Source organism: Cricetulus griseus, chromosome 6 (assembly GCF_003668045.3).
Source record: "Cricetulus griseus strain 17A/GY chromosome 6, alternate assembly CriGri-PICRH-1.0, whole genome shotgun sequence".
NCBI classification, from domain to species: domain Eukaryota; kingdom Metazoa; phylum Chordata; class Mammalia; order Rodentia; family Cricetidae; genus Cricetulus; species Cricetulus griseus.
Genome location: NC_048599.1, coordinates 14,096,416 through 14,121,128, shown reverse-complemented (window position 1 = coordinate 14,121,128; position 24,713 = coordinate 14,096,416). Strand labels below are relative to the sequence as shown.

The following is a 24,713-nucleotide window of genomic DNA, read 5'->3' as shown; positions in this document are numbered from 1 at the left end:
CAGATTGGCACCTGCCAGCAGACTAGAGCTTCTCCTTGTGTTGGAGTGGAGAGCACACCCTCCTTCAGGTCCTTCAGACAGCTTTTCCAAAGCCCCCTCTAACCAAGAATAAGCACCCAAATTCTTGTTAATCTTAAAAAAATTGTGCATGCATGTTTTGACTGTGTGTGTGCATGTGTGCAGTATCTGAGGAGGCTAGAACAGGGTGTCAGATCTCCTTGAACTAGAGTTAGAAACAACTGTGAACCACCATGTGGGTGCTGGGAACTGAACCTAGGTTCTCTGCAAGTGCCATCTTTTCAGGCCTCAAGCTTCATTTTGTAAACTGTCTAACCCTTCTCATTATCTATGTAGGAACAGCCTAGAGAAGGCCTGGATTTATGGTCACTCTGGCTCCAGCATCCAGGAGGTGACACATCCTTGGGTCATATGGAAGAAAATCAGGCTGCTTCTGCATGTGATGGCAAGCTAATTCCAGACTCACACAAAGATGTCCCAGGGGAATGCCTGGCCACCGTCCCAGAGCAGGCATCCCTCAGCCCTTCTGTGACTCGCACCTTTCCACTAAACAGACATATGCCACCTTTCCAGGGCCTTGGTTCCCTAAGCAGCCAGCCCAGCCCATATGCTTCCTGTCTAGCTTTGACCTCCCCACCAGGAAGAGCCAGGCCCTCTGCAACAGCAGTGCTACTTACAGTGACGGGCAGGTCTAGAGGGTTAAGGTGCTTGTCCTGCCAGCAGAAAGCAAAGAGCACAGAGAGAAGCAGACAGGATGAGCTTTGGCTTATGGTTAACATGACAGGAAGGGAGATGGTCACAGAGCCACACCATCCAGACAGATGGGACAGACAGACCATGGATGCTTCAGCTCCTCCCTCTAGTAAAGGAACTCCCGAGAGCCTGATGCATAACCGCACTTGAACCTCATTTAAGTGGGGCCCATGATAGTAACAGAGAATTAGAATGCCTTACTTCTGTACACTATGTGTGCTTTTACCAGACATTTGGTATGTTAGGGTTGGAAGGGTGCTTAGAGCTTGCTTAATTTTGTCCTTTCATTTCACAAAAAGAGGAACTCGGACTTGGAAGGCTGATACACATGCCCCACCCGACAAAGGACAAACACTTGTCCAGGTCCTCCACTCAGGTCAGCACCAGCCCCATTAACCAGCTTCCAGGTCCCACACTGGAAAACAGGGGTCTCTTGGGACATGATGGTGTCACCATGAGTGAGTGATCAGGGCAGATGCTGGCACTCCCAGTTATAGGTAAGCAACTAGAGATGAGACAGGAAGGGCTTGTCATGGTTGCATATACCACACAGCTGGTGACAGAGAAAGAAGGGAGGCTGAGGATGCAGATCAGGGACTTCCACAGGTAAACTTGATACCAAGTCCTATTTCAGTCCCAGAGGCAGTCAGAGGGCCTCCCCTTCCCTCCTCTTGGCCCTCTAACCCAAGAATTAGTAAACTAAAGGCATATTGGGTGTGTTGTCTGTGTAAATAGTTTGACTGGAAGACAGCTGCGCAATTGTTTACCTCTTGTCTGAAGCTGCCTTTGGCTACAACAGCCGAGATTGAAGGGTTGCACAAGAAGTGAGAAACATTTACTTTCCAGCCCTTCAGAGGAAACCAACCGCTTTAGAACTCTGCTCTGATCCTGCAAGCATCAGGTCTCCCACCTGCCAGTTCTTTCCTGGGGCTTCCTTAGCAAAAACACCCTACTGGGAAGGTTGGGAGGGAGCTTCTGGGAGCACAGCTGGATCTCTCTCTTTGCCCTGAAGAGCGAGCACTATGGCATTTCTCTTAGAAGAGCCCAAGAGGAAAGGTTGGAAAGGCAGCTACAGACCTGTCGCTTGTCTTCAGGGGCCTTCAGGAACAGTGCATTAATCAGAGCGATGGCGTAGGTCTGGATCTCCTGGTTGGAGCTGTGTCAACAGAGACAGAGGCAGGGGGATCAGAGGACTAAAGAGCAAGAAGATGATGCTCACAGACACCTCAAAACACTCACAGATTGTGATCAAACAATGACCTGGGGCTAAGTCAGGAAAGCATTTGGAGCAGGTGCACACCTGACCCCATGATTCCACGGGAGGGTTTTATCCAAGACAGTAATCAGAAAGCTATGCATGATTTATTGACAAGCTGTTACACTAGAGTCCTATTAAAAAGACAAGAATATTAAGTAATCCAAATGCTCTCGCTGGGGGCTGTTTAATATGCGAGATTCCTAAGGGCCTCCTAGAAATCATGCTCTGGGGTGAAGATTATTAACCTGGGACTCAGGGATGGGCTTGGAGTATCTGTGAAGCCCAGAATGCTACAGAGTATCCAGCTGACTGCGTGTGCCCTTCTCAAGGAGAGGGAAGCTCAGTTGGTACTGGTTTCTGTAATTATCTGGGATGCAGAACAGGCCTAGAAGCATCCTTGTAAGAGCCTGATGTGGGAAAATGTTCAAGATGTGTTATTCAGCCAGAAAAAGAAGTAACAACACAGGTACATACAGGAGTGTACAGAAAGATCTAAATTTTGGCAAAAATATGCAAGAAAAAGGCTAGAGGGACATTCAACTTAGTGTTGAAGCATGGTTCTATCTGGAGGGGTATAATGAGCAAATAATGTACTATTCGTGTTTTTACATATTTTCAAAGTTTTGACTATGAATTTATCTTACTTTATGTAAATATAACACATTTCCCCAGAACCTTATAATGCTGGCTTGGCGTTTCCCAATGTCTGCCACATTGTGGGTGCCTCCTGTGGCTTCCATCATCTTCCTGGTCAGGAAGGTCCCTTGCTGAGCGTATGTACACTGGTGACAGTGTGGGCTAAATATTCATGAGGGAAGCCTAAGAAATGTCACAATTCTCTACTGTTCTCAGGGAGGCAGCTGAGGTCACCTCCAATTTGGAGAGGAGAAAACAGGAGTAAGGTCGCCAGGACCCAAGAAATCCCTATCCAGAGTCTGTGGGCTCCCTCCATCCTGACTCTTCAAGTATGAAAGCTGGGGCTGAGGAATCCTTTAAAGGTGACAAAGTGAAGACAGCGGTGGTGGTGTATACCCGAGATTCCAAAATGTGAGAGGTGGAAGAAAGATAATCGTGACTTCAAGGCCAGCCCCAACAGCATGAGACCCACTCCTCCTCCCAAAACAACAGTGACAAGGTGAGATCGGTGCACAAAGAAGCCACAAACATTCTAGATTAATGGGGAAATGGGTTAGGAACACTACTGGGCTGGGCTGTCCAGTTTTATGTCAACTTGACACAAGCAAAGATCATCTGAGAGGAGGAGCCTCAACTGAGAAAATGCCTCCATAAGATGGGGATCTAAGCAAGCCTGGAGAGCGTTTTCTTAGTGATTGACATGGAAGGACCAGCCCATTGAGGGTGGGGCTACCCCTGGGCTGGTGGTCCTGGGTTCTGTAAGACAGCAGGCTGAGCAAGTCATGAGGCACAAGCCAGTAAGCAGCACCCCTCCATGGCCTCTGCATCAGCTTCTGTCTCCAGATTTCTACTGTTTGAGTTCCTGTCCTGACTTCCTTTAATCAACAGTGATGTGGAAGCATACACCAAACAAACCCTACACCCCACAACTTACTTTTGGTCATGGTGTTTACCACTGTAATAGTAACCCTAATTAGGGCAGAAACTGGTCCCAGAAGTGGGGTATTGCTGTGATAGACCTGCCCATGTATTTTTGGGAGGATTGTGGAAGGACTTTAGAACTTTGGGCTGCAAAAGCCAGTGTTTAAAGCTTGGTGAGCTGTTCTGTGGAAGCTTGGAAGATAAGAATGTTGAGAGCAGTGCAGACGATGACAGCCTGGCTTGTGAAGTTTCAGGGGAAAGCAAAGACTCTACCAGTCCTTTGGTGTGAAGAAGCTATGGTGTCTGCTCAGCTGGGGCTGGAGAATCTGCTGTGATTAACAAGAGACCAGCACTATTGAGGTAAAACCTTTGCTTTGCTTGGGCACTTGATGCTGGTCAGCTGGAGCTGAGAAATTAGCAGTGATTAAGAAGATATCAGCGTCACTGAGGTGAAATCTTCTGGGAAGTGTTTCCTGAGAGCACAGAGAAGCTGTGTTCCAGAGGCAGCCAAGGTTGTACCTCGTGCTGGCATCCAGACTTGGTAATGTGTAAGAGTCACCCAGGTAGTACTGGTTTTGAAGGCATGAAGGGGTCATGGAGAACAGTTTAAGTCTTGGCACTGTGAACGGCCAGGAGAGGCCATTGGTGAAGGTGCAGCTGGATAGCAGTAGAAGCGCCAGGACTGAAGGAGTCATGCAGAGCACTTGAGGCTGGCACTAGGAAGAGAGCCTATGAGAGGCTATTGGTGACAGTGCAGCCCAGTTGCAGCAAGGGACCCCAGCATTTGGAGATGCCAGCACCATGGGATGACCACCAAGAACAGCAGCAGCAGGGGAGCCAGTTGGAGCCTGGAAGACAAGCTGTGTGTGCTGCAGAGGGTGGAGCTGGAGAACTGATCCAAGCCCCTCAGAAGATCGTGAGTTATCTACTGTTGGAGTTTGGTTTGGCTTTGTTCAGATTTTGACTGTGCCCTGGTTCTTTCCTCTTGAAGTAAGAAAGTATTTATTTTTGATTTAACAGGAGCCCACACTTGAGAGACTTTTAACTTTTTTTTTTTAAAGATTTAAGAGTTTTACAAAGACTTTGGATTTTAAAAGACACTATATTTTTAAAGAGACAACTTCTAAGGTGTTTGAATTGTGTAAGGCTATGGGACTTTGTAAGTTTCTAAAATGTTTTATATTGTGATGTCTTTATTAATGTGTGAGCTTAGAGATGAACAAGAAAAGAAAGGTTGTGGCTTCATAGTAATGGTGTGTGTGTGTGTGTGTGTGTGTGTTTGACAAGAGGTCAGTTTTATGTCAACTTGACACAAGCTAGAGTCAACTGAGAGGAGGAAACCTCAATTAAGAAAATGTCTCCATAAGAAGGGGCTGTAGGCAAGCCCTATAGAGCATTTTCTTAACTAGTGATTGATGTGGGGCCACTCCTGGGCTGGTGGTCCTGGGTGAAGCTGCAGCTGCCTGCAGATATACGCACAGATATAAAACACAGATATACGCACCCTCAGGGCCCTGCAGGGGATCTGGCCCCATTCTGATCAAGTCCAACAAGCAGGAAGGGGTGAGAACAGTGTCAAACAACAATGTTGCCACCCTTCTTTGGGAGTTTGGCCCCTACAATCATGTAGACTGTCTCCAAGTGACGCCTGTGTGTCACCTGGCTTTATTGTAGGCTAAATGTATGTCCTGATAAAGTAAGCTTGCTTTAAAAAATAAAGCGAACTAAACCCCTGACTTTGGGTTACATAGTAATCTGGGCTGGCCATCATGCTAAGTTTTTAAATTTTTTTTGCTCCAAATAGGCTTGGAAGGTGGGGATGACTCACACATGCAGAGATGAGGAAACCAAGGCCAACCCCTGGCCTGCCACAGAGCCTAGGTCTAAGCTGGCATCCCAAACCCACTTAGCCTGTACTGCTTAATGTTGCCACCATAGTCAATGACCACCCAACAAACCAAACTTCCACTGAAATCAGGAAGGAGGTTCAAAAATGGCTGAGTCCTTGTTCCCAGGGAGATCAGAACATCAGACGGGAACAGGCGATAAAACACAGTATTGTGTATAAATACCACTGTCATAGACGAGGGAGTGTCTAACCTTGCCTGGCAGCTGGGGTCTGAACTATGAGAGGAATTCCCACAGAGGGAAAGGAGGTGCTGAAGGAATGTGCAGGGCCAGGCAGAATTGTAAGACAGAGGACAGACTGACCAGAGGAGGGCAGAGCCTTTACTCACACTTGCAGGTGGGAGATGAGCTGGCCCACGGTGATTTCCTCCGCTATCTTCTGGTACAGGCTCTGGCTGTTTAATACCATGCTCTCTAGGATGGCCAGGGACCGCTGAAGGATGGACACATCAACCATCGGCTGGCTCACATACCCTGCAATCTAGACCCAGGGAGAGGCACACTTGTCAGGAAGCTTGGAGCCAAGGAAACCCTTGATGCCCTCTTCTCAGCATTCTGCCTCTGTGTGGATTATGACTGCCAGGTGGATTATGACTGCTCTGGCCACTGAACCAGGGTTCCCTCAGCATGGATGCCTCCATCTTAAGTGACAGTACCGACTCAACTGTTTCTTCAAAATGCTTAACAACTTAATCCTTTTCAAAATAAGGGTTCAGAATGAGATGGACCTACTGTATTGATTCTTGTATCTTACCTTTACCTGCTCTTTCAACACCCTGCAGAGTTAGACCATCAGACTTGGAGAACCCTTTAGCCAAACCCCTCTTCTCAATCCCCTTCAGACTGTCACATCACTTTTGTCCAAATGTTTAACACTGGGAAGTTCCCAATGGTTCAAGACAAAGATGTGAATTGCTAGGCAATGGACAACAGAGTAGTGACTGGTTTTCAATCAGTTTTCTGAGCTGAGACTGCACCTTCTGGTAGCAGAAAGGAGGGAAGACTCGGAAGGGCTCTTCTACTGCCCTGGTTCATCTCATAACCAAGTGGGCTACTTGGAGGATTTGCACAAAGGAAGCACATTTGCCAATGAGATGCAGTTTTCACTCAGAAGATATGAAGAAGCAGTTAGCTCAGAGATGATGACTGGCTGGTTTGTGCCAGCCTCAGTGACAAGCAGTTCTCCCCTGTCCTTGGTGAAGGCCCTGAGAGAAGGCAAACTGTGAATTGAGATTTTTTTTTTTTCCTGGGCAAGTGACAATGGCCTCTCTCGAGACCAGGCTGTGGAAGCTGAGCCACACCTCCCAGGGATGTGGTCAGGAGGCAAACAAAGGAGCCACTCCAAGCTGCTGGGGGGGGGGGGGCGCTATTCAGCAGGCCAAGGGCATTGCATTCATTTTTAATCTGGCGGCATTTCCAACATATGATGGGTTTATCAAGTAAGGACCTACAGGAAATTGAGTAGCATCTGTTAGAGTGTAAACTGTTCAGGAGTCCTGGGAAGATCATTGCTTGAGGATGAAAAATCCAGCCCCAGGGAATACAAAACTGATTCTTGCCAGACTACAGGCTGCAGTACCTACTCTCCCCGTATGCCAGAGAATTTACAAGGAGAGGGAGGAGACACACAGAATGTTGGAGACCTCACCTGCTTAATAAAGGTGATTGAAACCATGTCCCAGGAGACAATGCCATGGTCCATGAGCTCTAAGAAGGCAGTCAGGGTGAATGCCAGCATCTCACTGTAGCTGAGACATGTGCGACACACAAAATACAGAGATTCAGATCCAGCGAGCACAAGTGTGAAGGCAGCTACAAAAGGGACAGATCTCAGTAAACACCCACGGGAAATCTGTGGAAGCAGCACTCAGTGCCTGCAATGCCCAGCCAGCTGCAGGGCAGATGTTGCCCACGTACCTACACTGGAAAGCTGGTAGGCTGCCTTCCTAGGCTTGTCTTGGCCATCTTGCTTATCTCTGGGTTAATCTGTTACCTATCTCCCAAAACAAAGACCTTTGTCAAACTGATACTTGCCAGGGGACCAATTAGGGCTATGTCTCATGTCATCCTTTAGGCCGAGAGACATCAGGGTGAGGGAGACAGTCCGGGTGGGGCTATGCCTTCAGTTTCTGTCTGAGCAGTTGCCATGCTTGTTTTATCTTCCCAACTCTAGCCTCCTCCTCTGTAAGATCAAGTTAGTCTCACAGCGTTAGTCTCACAGGGCTGCAGTAAGAGCAAGCTGATGAGGTCTGCTGTGCCCTTACAATAATGTGGGGTAAGGATTAAACGTCTGCCTTTTGTCTCTCCTTACAGGTTTAATCATTCATGCAGTGGTACAGTGCTCTGCAGTTAACGAGCCAGAGCCCTATTTGCCAGCGGTAATAACACTGCTCACAGAACTGGGGGCTGAGTGTCATCCCCATTACAGAGAGGAGGAGACTAAGGCTGGTGCTAAAGCCCAGCACTCTCCCAACAGTAGCCAGCAGCTTCCACTTTGGTGCAGCTGGAGGATCCAAGACTTTAAAACAAATACCTAGGATTAGCTGCTTGGCTTGGCTGACAGTTTTGAGAGCTGATCCATCGCCTGTGAGATTTCTGACTTCCTGCCTGCTAGCTTAGGCTCCATAGGCTTAGTTGAAGATCTGGGTACCTGTCACTCACTGCTGATCATAAACAGGGCACAGCTTTCTACCACAGCCACCTAAGCCTGGAGGGCAGTAGAGGTGTCGAGGGGAGGTGCCAAGTCCTGAGCTCCTCCTTGACAGCATGGAGCAGGGAGATGGCAAACAGGAGCAACCTGTGGCATCCAGAGGTCACCATGCACATCGGGTGAGAGTGGATGGGATCAGGGACAGTTCTCATCTCTCCCCTGACCCTCACCAGGCTGAGCACTTCCCATAAATTACCAGGTCTGCTGTGCACTGACTTCCTTCCTTCCTGATGTCCAGGGCCCCTACTTTCACTACTCACCTAGCACAGCACTGGGCCACTCACCCCGTGAGAGTCTCTGAGATGCAGGACACCAACAGGGACCAGCCCTCTCTGTATGTGGACTTGGCCGTATTGACACTATGGAAGTGAGAACTGGAGCCCTGCAGGTCACAGGACTCTGAAATTGCTCAGAAGACTTTGGAGACACTCACTGGGACAGGAGCTTGGTTCCGCTCTCCACAAGCCTTGTGAGCACAAGGATGCCATCCATGTTGATGAATTCAGTGGCAAAAGTCACGTCAGCTGAGAGCTTAGCCAGTTCCTTCATGGCATCCAGCCGGGTCTCCATACTGGATGACTGGGTCCTCTCCATCAGCTGGCGTGCAGCCCGGGACTGTGAGGCCAGGGACAAAAGAGATGCCATCTGCTCCTGCAGCAGGTTACTACTGTGGGCTCACAATTGAGCCCGTGGCTTAGGAACTGCTAAATAAACGTTTGTGGGACCAGTAAGAGAATTTCCAGCATTCTAAGACTGATCTGTAGCTCTCTGTTATCTTTTCCTTTTCTATATCCCTCTAGCCTATGGATTTGTTTTACTTTTAAAACATTTCTTTCTTTTGTGTGTGTGTGTATGCATGTGCATGCCATACTCCCAGTGTGGCCATCAGAGCATAAGTTATAGGAGTAGGTTCTTTCCTTCCATCATGAGGTCCAAGGGATAGAACCCAGGCCACCAGGCTTGGCGGCAACTGCCTTAACCCATTGAGCCATCTTGCTGGTCCCTGGTCTACAGATTTTTTTTTCTTTTTAAAATTCCTACCCCCCCCAAAAAAAAAATTAAAGAAAACTGGGATTTCTCCTAACTGCATGACTCTGCAGAAGCAGATCTGGCTTAACAGAGTTTCTATTGATGAACAACACTACCTGTTAGCCCCACCCTTGGAAGCAACTGAGGGGAACTTGTCATCATCTGTCAGAGGCCAAGGCCTGCCCTAGCATTTAATCTGACGGCCCTGATGATGATTCAAAGTTCTAGATCACCCTTCCCCAAAGGAATCACGCTGGGAAATGAGAACGATGGAGGACCCAGACGCCACGATTGCGAATCGCCCCATCGACATGATGGCTGGTGAGGACAGATGCCTCCCACCATGGGTCCTCCCCAAGCAGGGTGAGAGCCTCCCGCAGCCTGGCAAACCTGACACTGCTCCTCCTGCTGAACTTACTACCACACAATCAGACTCCAGTCCACCGTTTCACCATGCCCTTCTCTGAACGGAATGTTCTCTCTGGAAGCAGCAGGAAGAACAGAGTGCCCAGGACCTGCCTGTCTGCTCAGTGTCAGGAAGGTGAAAGGAGTCCAATTCTTTGGAGGCCGGGGAGTGGGGCCAGCTACCCTTCCCTTGCCTCTCTCTGTTACTAAGAGGGGCCAGTGTCTGCACAGGGCTCTTAGTGACACGCAAACCCTCCTAACCCCACAGTGGAAGACTGTGGTCCTGAGAAAAGGTCAGCCACAAAACAGTCTGCAGAGCACTGGTCTGCAGCACACTTAGAAACATCCAGTTCAAATGTCAATCTCCCTCCAGAGACAGCCTTTCCGGGCTGCTGCCCCCTGCTGCACTTCATACAGAGGTTTATAAAATGTTCTGCACTAGCCGGGCGGTGGTGGTGCATGCCTGTAATCCCAGCACTCAGGAGGCAGAGGCAAGCAGATCTCTGTGACTTTGAGAACAGTCTGGTCTACAAGAGCTAGTTCCAGGACAGCCTCCAAAGCCACAGAGAAACCCTGTCTTGAAAAACAAAACACAAAACAAAACAAAAAAATTTGTATGAAATGCTCTGCACGTCCGAGTACTGTCACATGACATTAGCAAAGCCTAGTGTATGTTTGCAGGGAGATGGGTGGGTTGAGGTTATTACTTGGAGAAGCTCCTTCACAAGGGGAGGGAGGCGAACAGGATGCTAAGGAAACTGACCAAGCCTCACAGGCCTAGGTCTGAACTGGGCTTGGCTACTTTTTCAGTTGCACAACAAGAGGCAAGCTACTCAACCTAAGTCCTCAGTTTCCTTGTCTGTAAAATGGGCTATCAAGAGCGCCATCCTCTCGGTTCTTTGGTAGACTTAACTGATGCAATTGGCAGAAGGAATTAGAGAAACACAAGGTAAGTGCCGGCTGGCATTCCCTTTTACCCATGCCCTCCTCAGTCAAGCTGGTCCTTCCCTCAACAAGAAAACATGCCCTTAAATTTCCTACCAGAGTGACAAAGGCTGAGCCCTGGTGACCTCCCTGTCCTGATGCACACTGTACCCTAACCCCCTTCCCTGCATCTCCACCCTCTCCCGTCTGAACTCACCCCTGTGACACACGAAAAACTGCAAAAGGGGCCTCTGGGCTGGAGAGCAGGGCACAGGGACTGGACACAGAACCTTTCACTAAGTTTTGCCAGGTTTCACAAGTTTTCAAACACATTAATGTGTTTTACCTGTTTTTCACACAAACATCTTTTGGACTCCACATCTCCCAAGTTCCTGTCCTCTCTCTTCTTCCTTCAAGACTGAGCTCCCTGGTACAGTAGCAGACAGAAGCTCCTCTACTGTGCCCACAACTGTCACTCAAAACGGCTGGCTGCTGCTCCCTTGGGCTCTGTGTGGCTGTGGTGCTGTGGTGGTCTGTGCCTCTGGCTGCCCTGCTCGCACTCTGCCCTCTGTCCTCATTACAACTGCACACCACATCTTGACTCTGCTTGAGTCACTGCACACCCTTCCTCGACACTACCCCACCCCACCCCACCCCACCCCCTCCTTGTTGGCTTGAGACTGGGCACTGTCTGTATGACCTACAGTTCACATTGGCCTTGACCAGTCTATAGCTGAAGATGACTTTGAACTAGGATCCTCCTGCCTCCACCTCCGGAGTGCTGGGATCACAGGCCTGTGCTACTATTCCTGGCTCCTGCTTTTCACTCCCTCTCTGGTTGCTTCCTTTGGTCACTTTTAAGGGTCGCTCACACAGAACAAGAGGATTCCCTATTGTTCCCCCTCAGCCCCGACACCCAGCACTCTGCCACATTCACCAAGGTTATCGCAAGTCTTCCTCATGTCTGTCAACCCTGTCATCCCACTGCCGTTGCTGGGACGTGAGCATTCCTTACCAAGCTCTCAGAGGTCACTCTCCCACCAGCCTCCCTTGCCTGCCTGTGAAGGTGACCTTTGTAACACTCAAAGGGAAGCACAGGCCACTTTCTTTCTGAGTAAAGTCTGAACCCCCAGACAGCCATTCGAATAACTCAGGACTGGTTTCCAGAGCCCTCAGGCCACCAGTGCTGCCCCAGCACAGCCTGAGCCCTGGTTTCTGCACTAGGAAACATGTCTTTTCTCCCTTTATTTAGTTCCAGCTTTACCCTCTAGGCTCAGGCTCCAGAAGAGCTTTCTGGGACCCCCCATGCTGAGGTAGGTTGTCCCTCTCAGTCCCTGAGAGCCTGAGTGACTCTCTCCAAATGCCAAGAGGTTGTCTGCTGCCCTTGCTCTCGAGCTGTCAACCAGGCTGTGAGGGTGAGGACTTTCTTCTCAATCTCTGGAGTTTCAAATTTCTACAGCAGAGTCGGTCCTACCACGGACAGACTCTGTGTGTGCTAGTTGAAAAGGAATACCTACCGGGGAGATGGCCAGTTGTAAGATTGTCCCATTCTTAATGTCATTTCGGGTCTGGGTAGCAAAGAATCAAAGAAAACAAAAAGACAATTAAAACAGTGCATGGAGGTGAATCAATAAGGATTTATGGTCATTTTAAACATGTAATTGGCTTTCCTCATCTGCAGATGATTCAACCAGCACTGACCCAAAGACCTCTGCAGGAAGAAGGTTTGCTTTGAACGGCACAGCCTTGTTTTTTGTAGGAGCCCTAAGCACTGTTGGGTCGCAGGTACTTCCATGGCCTGCCCATGCTTGAGGTACACTCTCTACTGGGTTTTAATGTGCAGAGCATGTGCCCAGGTGATAGGCAGCTACAATGCCATCCATATATCCACAGAATTCAGTGTTCAAGGCTTCTAGGGACCACTCCCTCTGGGGGACAACTGCATCTAACTGAGCCAAGCCTCCTCCTGCTTGAACTTGCAAAAAGATCCTAAGATTCTCCTCAAGAGCTCCGGGTCACAAGAAGCAAAAGGCACTCAGCCACAGGGGGGTGGACTGGTGTGTTCCACGCTCTCCAAAGGGCAACCCTTTAACCAGGAAATAGAGCCTCCTGGATGCCCAGGAAGCTGGATGGCACCATCTCCTTGGCAGGTCACTTGCAAGCTAAGCTTGCCCTGCCCCTTGGCTACTTGTACTTACCTGCTCGGTGACATAGAGCTGGGGCCCATCTGCGTAGCGGAGTGTGTAGTACTCTGGGTTTGGCAGTGACCACCTGTGCAAAAGAAAACAGTCCACCCTTTTGGCTTCTCCTCTGGACTTGCCTAGAGCAGTAACAAAATGATTTTCAACAGCCGTTCAGGGACTGGCCAGCCTGTCTGGAGCACAGTGGAACCCAAACAAAGCTTTTGGCAGAGCTCTTGAGAAAGGCCCCCTCAACCATCAGTGAGGGTCAGCACCCCAGAAGGAGGTGCAGATAGAGGGGCATGGGTCTCACACACTACCCAGACCTCACGAAGGACACCCCTGGGTCCAAGAACAAATGAGAATCTCAGGACACCTTGGGGACATCCTCATTAGCTGTCTTTCCTTGGTAAGACAATGACCCAGCCCAACTGGACACCCTCTGTACAAGGCAGCCTCCCTCAGTCTTAGCTGTCACTGTTGAGAGGAAGTTATTTCAACCTACCCATCACACACTTCCTTGATGATGGATGCCAGGGGCCGTTTCTGAAAGAGAGGGGAGGAGTTGCTTTACCGTATGCTGCGCTGCCAGCAGAACCACTCAACTTTGGATGAGGAAGAAGCCTTTCCCAAGCCACAGTGACCACCTTCTCTGAGGAGGTCCAGGCCCAGGGTGCAGCCTTCCTGTCACTGCCCTTACCTAATGCCAGTGGCTTCCGGGCCTAAACACACCCTCCATTATGTACCTGGGCCCCTCCTTCCAGCCCTGACTACCACACAGGAGCATACCTGGTCCATTTCAAGGAGCTGGGCATTAGCACCTGGCCATTCAATGGCCACTTTAACAATGTCTGATGGAGGTGGCATTGTTCTCAGTGGGCCCTACTTCAAGACACAGACACAGCTGCCTGGAGAGAGAGTCAAAAAGAAGAAAAGGTCAGAGTGTGCCTTCCTCTTCATTCTCGCTGTCCATTTAGGGGGTCTGAAGACAGCATCTAAAGCGGCACCTGGAACTCCTCAGCATGCTGTTTTTAAGTTCATGCCACAGCCTGTCCTTGGGTGGCTGTCTCCTTAGAGCCAATCAGCAGTAGAAACAGGACAAAGCTCTCTATCATCTACAGCTCAGAAGGCAGCAAGATCTGCCAGTGTGACAGTCGGTGTGAGAGGTCAATAAGACTGGATGGGAGCAGAGCTCACTGAGTACAAATTCCCATCCTGGGGCCTCGGGAGGAGAGAAACACATGCTCTGAAGCAGAGAAGAATAGACAGTCTTTTCTTGGTTGAGTGGTTAGCTGAAGGGGCCAGGCCACTTCTGCTCAGCAGCCACTCAGAAGATCCCAGTGTCAGCAGGGGCTAGCCTGCTCCCTCCTCCCCACTTGCTAGGGCCACTGCTGCCCCTTCAAAGGACACAGTGTGGAGCTTCCTCCCTGTGGGATAATGTGGAATTCAGAAAATGGAGAAGAGAACTAAGACAGGAAATGCTATTTTGGTCCCTAGTGCCAAGGGCAAGGGCTGTCAGAGCTTGAGTGCAGGCAGTAAGGATGCTCTCACACAAAGACCCCTCTACAGGGCAGGGCTTTGGAAGTGTGTCTGAGCCCTGCCCCCACTGCTCTTCAAAATAAAGGGAAATAAATCATCTGGGGCAAGTCTGGGAGATGGGCTCATGTGACTGGTATCCTAGGCAACTCTGGTGGCTTAGCGGTATTCTGGGCAGTGCTGAGGCTCTCTCCAAGGTCTGACGAAGGCAGTCACTCTGCTGATGGATTATTTCAATGTATATTTACACTCCTTGCCTACAGGTTCGGGAGCGGGTGCTCTCTTAATGAAAAAGACCTTTCGCCTCCTCAAGGTTCAGCCACTCGCCTGCAGTTCGTGCCTGGCTAATGGGGACCGCCTGCCTCTGTTGGCGTGTGCGACACCGCTGTTGCTAAGCTGTTAATCGTGTGTGCCATCAATTTTCCAGCCCCAACAGATGCCAGTTCTCATAGCCTGGTGGGTGCAGACCTCTCTAGTGAAGTGTTTGTGAAGTGTGTCCTCTACACCAAGCAGAGAGGAGGAAGCTTACTCGACCATTTCCTGAGGGGTGGGCTGTGTCAAGAGTCAGCTGTCAAAAACATCAGGGTGTGAAAATGTATCCACTTCTGCTTCCCAGCAGCCCTCAGGAAGAGGCAGAACAACAACAGATTTGAAGAGGACAAGAGTGAGGCTTGGTCAAGTCCTAGTTAAGCCACCTACTAAGTGGGGAAGGTGGCCAAAGCTTAGAGCCAGTCCGCCCCTCCCTCTCCCCTGAGCAAGTCTGAATCCCCATCCATTAAATATATGAGGCCTAAGGAGACAGGCTGTTTCTGCAGCTCCTGGCAGAACCTTAATATGTAGTTTTTATGTGCCTAGGTCCACAACAAACCTCTAAAAGGAAACTGGCCCCATGAGGCTAACTTCTAGAAGAAGGTGCTGCTCCCACTGGAGCAGAGAGCTCACTGTGCCAGGGTGGTGCTGTGACCTGGTAGTAGGTTATCCCTCCCTGTGTGTATCCTTGGAGGCAGGACTCCAAGGGTGGGATCACTTCTAAGAACTGACATGTAATTTACAACTAGGTGCATGGGCCTGAAGCATATCTATACATATGTGCATGTGTATACAGATTATAAAAACAGAAACACACATAAGTCTCCCTTAAACTCCACCCAGGACGGGGAACACACACTCACCACTCCACACAACTCATCAGCCCTCCTCCTGGTCCCTAGTGACTTCACTATCACCAAGGAGCTGGGCCTGTTTTTGTGCTTCCTATCAATGGGTGTGTACAGTACAGCTTTCCAGACCGTTTGTCAATCTGGGTTTGTTTCTTTTCAAATAAGTGGGCCTGGGTCGATGGCTCGGTGGGTAAAGCATATATGCATTTGTATACACATGCACACAGCAAGTGCAGGCACTCTGAAAAGAGCACCCAGCTGGGATGCTGTCCCTGCTGAAGACAGCAGGTGGATTCAGAGCCCACAGACTGTCATGGCTCCTACAAATTCCGTCTTTATCCAAGTCTGTCTTCTGTTCTTGAAATGAGTGTGTTAGTTCTAAAGTGTCCTGGGTGCCCTTTGAGTTGAAAGTTCATGATTCCAAAGAACATAAAAAATGCCCAAATGAGGGTGCCCTTTTTAAAGGTCCTCAAGGAAGTTAACCCTTATTCTGCTGTCAGGAAATAAATACACTGTACTCTCTGAACTCCTTCTCCAGCGCTCCTTTTGAAGGTGACAAGCTGAGTGTGTTGTCACTACTTTGTTTTGGTTCCAAGTAACTTAGTCATCACGTCATTTATCAAAGCTGGTCCTGAACGATTCACTTCAAAGCTTGGCCCGTGTTACATAGAGCAGGAAAATCTCCAGCCACCTAGGTCACCCAAGGGATAGCAACAGGCCTGCAAGTCAGCGACTGTCCTCCCCACAGTCAGGCGGACTATTGGTGCTGAGTGACATCCCAGCTGCCACAGCTGAAGGGAAGGAAGAGAAGAGAACACTCGGCTTTAGTTGAACAAATCTAATTCCATCTCTGAGCCTGAAAGACACTGACTAAAGAGGCTGGGTGACAAAAGACATAAGAGCAGTAAAGTTATAGCTTCAGGGCGAGCGTCACACAGACTAAAGCCACAGGAAAAGCCACGGGCCTCACAGAGGACGCTATTCTGCACAGCTGATGTGAGGCCAGAAACTAGCAATAAGAAAAAAAATTCCAAGAGATGGGCAAAGCCTGACCACTTTTCAGATGCCATGGTGACACTTCCTAAACGAAATGCCCCTGTATCCCACCAACGACAGCCTTTTACACTGTGCTAGCCTGCATTTCTGTTCGCTGCAAGGGAAGAGTCCAAGACCAAGACTGGCCCAAGCTGGAAGAAACTACAACAGAGGCCAAAATAGACAGAGGCATCATGGTGTGAGACGATGGATGTGCCCAGTGGGCACTTAGCTAGCACTGGCTAAATTCATGAACAAAACCCACTTAGGGAGGATGGGCTGCTGACAGGGTGACTCTGGGGTCCTCAGACATGATGCTAATGTATAGACAGCCTCTAACTCATTGCTTCCGTGTCATTTTATAGCTGATGCCTCAGGAACCCTGAGAACTCTCTCTCTCTCTCTCTCTCTCTCTCTCTCTCTCTCTCTCTCTCTCTCTCTCTCTCTCTCTCTCTCTCTCTCTCTCTCTCTCTCTCTCTCTCTGTGTGTGTGTGTCTCTCAGGAAAGGCGGTCAAAGTTTAGAGAAACCCATCCTCCATCCTACTAACCCGACTGGAAGGGAGGGAGGGCTGCAGGAAGGAAGGGGCAAGAAAGAAGTGAATTACGTCAGAACTGGGTCTCAATGATGTCAAAGTTCACTGTCTCCTTTCCACACTGACCCTCCTTTGATGAGGATCACATTAGCTAACAATTACACGATGCAGAGGCACCACCTGAAGCTTTTCCCTCCCTCCCTCTCCCTCACTGAAGTACTGAGGTTCTAAGCCAGGGCTCTCAGCTTGCTAAGACAGTGCTCTGCAACCCCAGCCCTATTTTAATCTTATTTTATTTTTAAAGGTGTGTGTGTGGAGGGGGGGTGTGTCTCATAAAGTTGTCCAGGCCTAACTTGTGATCCTCCTGTCTTGGCCTCCTGAGTAGCTAGGATGACAGGCCTGTGCCACCTGGATCACACAGCCAACCTGTGGGGGTGTGCTTTCTACACAAAGGAAGTCAGGGGCATCCTCAGTCACCTGGAATTCGGTTATCAAATGTTAGAAACCCATATCAAAGAAGGCAGCCTTGTATGTGACCATCACAGCTGCTCAGTGAAAACTTCACGTCTGTGCACTGAAAGCCAAAGCCAGAGGTGCTCAGAGACCTGTCTAACAGAAAACAGTCCCCCAAGGTCTACAGAAGGCTGCCCACACTCCCACAGGTGGTGCTCAGGCCAGTCTAGGCAGACCCTTCCTGGCTATTTGAGGCCAAGTCCCTTCATTTCTTCTGTACCTTTGCAAATTCCCTTCTACTAACTGTCATAGAGCTCCTAGTCAAGCTTCAAAGCCCAGTTCGGACATCACCGCCCCTTTGTACCAGTCTTCCATGGGCGTGCACTATCCCACATTGTGTCATCGAAAATTTCTTCACTAGCTCTTCCTGCAGAAAAGGACCTCTGTTCTTGGAAACCCCGTGGCTCTGGCACCTTCCACTTCTACAAACCAGAGCTGGTTCCCAACAGGCAGGAGGCAGGAACTGTTCCCAACAAGACGGAAGCCTTGCAATACAATATCCCCCACACAGTTCTGTTTTCAGAACTAACTTAGAACAAGCCTTTCTGGAGACTCTGGTTAGGGGAAAAACAACCTCTTCTCTTTCCCCTAGAACCACAAGGAGGGAGGAGAATGGAGTAGGACTTTCCAAACAATGAGCACTCAGGGATGAAGGATCTCCTTGTAGGGAAGCCCTCTAGCACGTGTCTGCTCACTCTCTTCATTTTCATTTTAGAAAGGAAGTGGGAAATTAGGTCGAAGCAATTCAATAACATTGCAAAATTCTCAGGGCTATAAATAGCCACTTGCTCCACCACTCACAGTAGCGCACACAGTTCAATAGCAATCGTCCAGCATGAGAGCACTGGAGTCCCACTCCCAGCCCACAGCCCTTTCTGGCCCCAATGACTCTCCACCCTCTCCCTCCCTTGCTTTCTTTATTCACAACCTCAGGGATGCTAGGCAAGCTTCTGGGACCCAGCAAGACCCCAGTCCCCTGCCGCTGCCTCAAAGGCACCACAAATACAAAGATGATCAAGCAAACAGAAGAGTGGTCCATATAGATCCCAGAGTTCTGGAAGGACAGTACCAATGCTGTCCTCCAGTGACACAGCCTGCACAGTGGAACAATGGCAGTGCAGGCACTCCAACCTCCAACGGAACACATGCCAAGTGGCTTCTGGAAGGGGTGCATCACCCCGTAAAGTTTTGTCCATCACCCCTGTAGGGAAGGAAAGTGGCAGGCTGAACTGGCCAGCAGAACTAGAGGCCAGCTTAGGGAGGGAAAGACAATCTCTCCCAGGAGGTATAGGAGATAGAGGATGCCAGAAGGTTCCCAGCTCCCCTGCCCCCAGCTGGTAGGGATCCCTGTGTGCGTTCTGTTCTGTGCTGCTTGCCACCAGTGGGGGAGGCCTGGGTGAGTTTGGTTTATGTTTCCTGTGACAGAATACTGCCTCACCAAGGAGGTAACTAGAGGTCACACCCTCTTTTTAATCAAGATCACAATCTCAGTAGAGACTTCTCCCCTGTAATCTTTTCATCTGAAGAATGAACTCAGTTTTCCTCAGTTCACCCACACTGAACTAGAGTGTGGCCCTTAGGCACAGAAAGGGAATGCCACAGGGTAGAAGATGAGGACCACCAGATCCACATGAGCTGAGGGATCTCCTTTGTATTGACATTTGAACACAGGTCTTGCCCAACTTGGCAAAGAGCCACCATGCACAGAGACCATGGATGTGCTAAGGGACTGGCATCTTGCTCTGAGCTCATTCACTCCGAGGCCACTTTGTGGAACTTCTGCTCTTAGAGAACAGTGGACTATTAGTCTTATCAGGACATCCACACTTGGGTCAGCTCCAAGGTAGTATCCACGCTTATCTCTGTGCACATCACACACCTCTCACCTGTCCCCCTGAAAACCATGACAATTCTGCACCTTTGCTGTCCAAAAGCCAACTTCTTCGGATTTAGATAAGCCCTCCCTCGTGAGCTCCTAACCCTCGGTCCTCAAGTACTGGTGCTGATGCGTCATGTGTGCTGCCAGTCCTTGCTACACACCTTCAGGACTGTAGATTCTATAACCCTGCCTCTAACTGGGCACACCGGACACTCCTCACAAGTCGGTACAATGTGGAAGCACCCCTCCAGGCCACACCCTCTAGATTGGGACCTGCCTCCAGATGCAATCCAGGGTGGTTCATAGACCTCAAGGTTGTGAAAAAGGCCCGAGATCAACAGTTCTCAACTTGTGGAGTCAAATGACCCTTTGCAAGTCAAATGACCCTCTCACAGGAGTCACCTCAGACCATCCAGCATATCAGATATTTATATTATAACCCATTACAGTAACAAAATTAGTTGTAAGTATATAAATATGAAAATAATTTTATGGCTGGGGGTCACCACAACAAGCAGAACTGAATTAAAAGGGCATAGCATTAAGATGGTTAAGAACCACTGCTCTACCTCAATGGCTCTCCATACTGGCTGTGTACCTCCAGTAGCTAGTGGGGACACTGCAACCTCCCCCAGATGATTTTACTGGAGGCTGAGATGGAGACCCTGCTCCAGGAAAGAAAGCAGCCTGAGGACAGGGTCACTGAAGGGCATACCTACTCCCTACCCACTGGCCTCCAGTTTGCAGCATGATGCCTGGCACAGAGTTGTGTCCACAGAAGTCCACCCAAAACACCCTCAGGCCTAACTGTCTTTAAAAGTAATGAACCGGGGCTGGAGAGATGGCTCAGGGGTTAAGAGCACTGACTGTTCTTCCAGAGGTTCTGAGTTCAATTCCCAACAACCACATGGTGGCTCACAACCATCTGTAATGTGATCTGGTGCCCTCTTCTGGCACGCACAGTATACATGATAAATAAATAAATAAATAAATCTTTAAAAAAATAAAATAAAAGTAATGAACCCTTAGTGTCTGCATTATCCATTTCCCAGAACTTGCACATCCCTGACTACAATTATGCAGACAAGTAATTCAGAAAGGTTCAGATTTAAAGGGGAACAGAAACCCAGACAGAAAATACAGCTGAATTTAAAGAAACTGTTTCTCAGGCCTGGAGAGACAGCTCAGTGGTTAATAGCACTGGCTGCTCTTGCAGAGGACCTGGGTTCAATCTAACACCCATATGGCAGTTAACAACAGTCTGTAATTCCAGTTTTGGAGGATTTGACACTCTCTTCTGGCCTCCACAGGCACACACATGGTGTATATAAATAGCTGCAGGCAAAACATCCATACACATAAAATAAAAATTAATAAAAATTTAAAAGCTTTCTCACCAACAGATTATCAGGGTTATATAAAGAGAAAGAGCTTGGATAGGGCGGGGTGCAGCAGGCTAAGAGTGGCCTGGGTTGTCCCTAAAACCCAGGGCTATGGGCCCGACTCCTTCAATAGAGACCATAACAACACAGCATTGTTCTCTGAGAATGAGGCCAAGCCTTTCCTCTCATTTCATAAAAAAGGGAACTTAGGTCGAGAGGAACTAGCAAGGCCAGGCCAGGACACCAGTTAGGAACAACAACAACCAAAAGGCCCAGCCTCCTCTTCTGGATCAGGTCCTTGCCTGCCACACAGCTCTGCTGCAAGCACAAGTGTCTCTGGACTGGATGTGGAGGCAGGGGATGAACTGACCTTGACCCTCCCAAGATGCAGAGGCACTGAGTGACTAGGAGCTCCCATCCTGGAGCAGCCAGACCTGAATTTGGACCCCAGCTTTGACAATTTCCTTACTATAGTTAACAGGTATTAGAACCAACCACTCCTTCAAAAAGCGAGTGAACACAACATAGGCTAATTCATGCAAAGCACTTTGTTTAATACCTGGCACAAAGTAAGAAAAATTCCAACTGTATGAATTGACAAAACTCCTGGAACCACATATCCCAAGCAGCTTCTACACAAGTACCAGCAAGCTATAAAGCCCTACAAGTTCAAATTCAGTTTCTTGGGGGAAGGGGAAGGGACACACGAGTGCATCACACAGCTGGACCAAGACACCACTTGGCAACTTCCCACACACAAGGGATTCTGGGTCTTCTCATACCATGTACTCTCTTGGACACAGACTAGTCATCTTACGTGATTGGGTTTTGACTTTCTAAGTCCACCCTGAGCAGCCTGAAGATGAAGGCTGTCATTTTACACTGTCCAGTCACCTCAAGGGTACTAGAGGAGGCCTTGTGGAGGGCACTCAGTGAGCAACTGGTGAACTAACTCACCCTGACTGGCAACTCCAGTCCACTATCCCACTATCGAAGATCCTACAGGCCATGAAAGATTTTCTGCCCCAACCCGGGACCAGGCTGCATTAATGGTCAGGGGATTTGCCTTGTGAGTTTTTCTTTTTCTTTTGAGTTGGAATCTCACTACACGGTCCAGGCTAGTTTTGAACTTCAGGGGACCCTTCTGTCCCAGCCTCTATAGTGCTCTGACTAGAGGAATACACCTCCAAACTCAGGACAGGTTTTCCTTAACCATGTTTGCTTGTGAGCCACCTAAGAAGACATGACCCATACACAGAGAATGCTAGAATATACTAAATATTGGTGCAATTATTTTTATTTTAAGTTTGGTCCCCACAACCCGCACCCCAAACTTTCTTGGCACCTCTTAGAGGCAGCAGAAAGCATTAAAATTATGAGATTCAAGAGTAACACACAAGCTGGGCAGTGATGATACATGCCTTTAATCAGAGGCCAGCCTGGTCTACACAGCAAGTTCCAGAACAGCCAGAGCTACACAGAGAAATCCTGTCTTCAGAACCCATCCCCCCCCCCCAAACACACAAAAACACACAGTCCACCTGCCAAAAACAGCGACAGCCCTAGCCCTGTCTCTTTCACTCACAAACTGTATCATGAATCTGGGCAGGTAAAATCTTCCTATAACTGCTATTTTTAATCTGTAAATGTGATTAACAACAGTCTCCTCAAAAGACCATAATGCAATTCAAACCCTCACACGTATACACAGTACCGAGAACTTCACAGCCACCGCGGCCACCCGAGTGTTGTGGTAGAGGACCACTGGACAATGGCTACTGCTGTGCTTCTGAGAAGCAAGGACTGTCCCAAGTGCAAAGTACACACCACAGTTCAAGAAGTTAGCACGGAAAAAGTCAACCACTCCATTAACACAATTTTACACTGATTATGTGAACTATTAATTATATTCTGAAATATATTAAATAAAACAATAAATTATTTTCACTTGCTTGTTTTACATTCTCGAGATGTGACTGTTAGAAAAGTTTAATTAACAAATGTGACTTGTATTATTTTTCTTTTGGAGAGCCCGAGGTTAGCCTATAGCCTGACACACAGGAACATTACAAAAGGTGGCTTCCATGCCCCACAGATGGGTTGCATCTGCGCTTGCATCCCATTCCTCTGGACGTATCCAAGCCCTTGGTTCGTTTATTTAGTCAATATTTATAGTGTCTGCCCTGCTGAGATGCTGTGGGTGCATGGAACAACACCAGGTACGGTCTGCCTGCTGGGACAGGCAGATGTCAGTCAACACTTTAAACAGTTGTAAAGCCCAGAAGTTCAAGCGCTGCGAGGAACACCAGAGCGTTCAGAGTGCGGCACCAGGGTCAGAACTGGGGACCCCGGAAGCCTCCTGAAGTAAAACTGGGAGGATGAAAAAAGTTTATTAGACTAGACCGTGGGACGGGCTCTGAGGGAGGCCGGAGAGAGGGATGCAGAAGGAACAGTACCAGGCCGGGAAGCAGCCTGAGTCCAGGGAGGGCGGTGCAGGACCAGATCTGCAGGGCCCGGGGAGGAGGGGAGGAGGGTGAAGACCGGCCCCGGGGATCCCGGGCATCCCGGCATTGCAGCGCTGCGGGAAGAAGCGGAGAAGAGCGGCCTGGACCGAAGCAGGGCGGCCGAGAAGGAAAGGAGAGGGCCGGTATCGACGGCAGGGGGATGACCGGGCCAGCGCCGTGCCCAGGCTTGAAGCTGAGGCAGCCACTGCCTTCGGCCTCAACCCCACCCTCGGTCCCCGGTCCCCCATCCTCAGTGCTCCGTCCCTCGGGCCCCGGCCCCGAGCGTCCCTCACTCACCCGGCGCCCGCCGCGGCCCAGCTCCGCGCCCGAGTCCCGCCGCCGCTCCTCTGGCCTCGTCCGCCCCGCCCTCCTGGGGCCCCGCCCCGTGCGGGCCGGCCCGGGCTCCTATTGCTCCTCTTTGCCGTCAAGCTGACAATTCTTGCTTCCATTGGGTGGTTTGTCTATCAGTAAAGAGGAGGCGGGACCTAACTGAGGGCGCGGGCTGGAGCGACGCCGGCCGGCCCCGCCCCTCCGCGGAGGCCTCTTAAAGAGACAGATTGCCTTTCTCCTGCAGGCTATTGGGTCTGAAGGAACGTGATTTCCCAGCAGACACCAGAGGCTGCTCCCCACCCAAACTTTTTTTTTCTTTTATTTCTGTACACAGCCTAAGGGTGAAAGGGGTCCGGGGGAGAGCTCGGGGTCCTTGCGACACACTGTTGTAAGGAGCAAGCTGTCCTCTGGTGACGCTCACCTGATGGACTCAGTGGTGGGAATAGCTGATTTGGGGGACTGAGTGGGAGGTGACAGTCGTGTCAGAGGCTATGAGCAGCCGAGATGGAGCTAATTATACCGGCACCCAGGCCTGACCGTGGGCGCTGAGCAGAGGCAGAGGGGTACAGCTCAGCTGTGCTGTTGGTAGGGATCCGTGGGAGGTGGCGTTCGTCACCGCACCTGCGGATCTAACAAGGCTGGGCACCGGGCCAAGGACTCATCCCTGCCATCTCCCTTAATGCTCACAGCAGGCTGGTAGGGAGGGCAGTGTGCGATCCCCAGTTGCAGAAGAGAAGACTGGGGCGGGGGGCGGGGGGCTCGTACGGGACCAACTGTACAGCCGGTGATAGACAGCGAGATACTATCTCCCTGTTTAATTCCAGTTTTGAAAATCATTTCTCTTAGCAGATCCTCGACAATCCCACAAGACAGACATCTTGTTCTCTGTTCTGTAGAGAAACGGACACTCACCAGAGGGATGAAATAATGGCCACGTTTCATGTGGTACTTCATTGTCTTTGAAGCAGTTTTATAGGCACTGTTAGACACTGACTCCTGCAAAGGTTTAGAACAGAAAAAAGATTCATATCTGTTGGTGAATAGGGTGGTACCCAGGCAGCAGAATTACCCTCACAGTCACTGTAAAGCCCCTGCAGGC

General features: G+C 49.6%; 1 protein-coding gene across 3 annotated transcripts in view; it reads right to left on the bottom strand.

The window, feature by feature from the left end:
* The window catches only part of Elmo2 (engulfment and cell motility 2), a 37,262-nt gene extending 13,612 nt beyond the window's left edge, over positions 1-23,650 (bottom strand). The window contains exons 1-9 of one of the 3 annotated variants that reach the window (XM_027423415.2): positions 23,582-23,650; positions 13,532-13,650; positions 13,248-13,288; positions 12,761-12,833; positions 12,080-12,130; positions 8,638-8,819; positions 7,143-7,242; positions 5,824-5,975; positions 1,849-1,927 (exon numbers count right to left, since the gene is read on the bottom strand). In XM_027423415.2, coding sequence (XP_027279216.1) covers positions 1,849-1,927; positions 5,824-5,975; positions 7,143-7,242; positions 8,638-8,819; positions 12,080-12,130; positions 12,761-12,833; positions 13,248-13,288; positions 13,532-13,609 — 756 coding nt within the window. In that variant the 5' untranslated portion in view covers positions 13,610-13,650; positions 23,582-23,650. Of the gene's footprint in view, positions 1-1,848; positions 1,928-5,823; positions 5,976-7,142; positions 7,307-8,637; positions 8,820-12,079; positions 12,131-12,760; positions 12,834-13,247; positions 13,289-13,531; positions 13,651-23,581 lie in introns of those variants that run through there. The other 2 variants (XM_035447010.1, XM_027423417.2) reach the window with 2 other exon arrangements.
* Between the last annotated feature and the right edge of the window lie 1,063 nt (positions 23,651-24,713).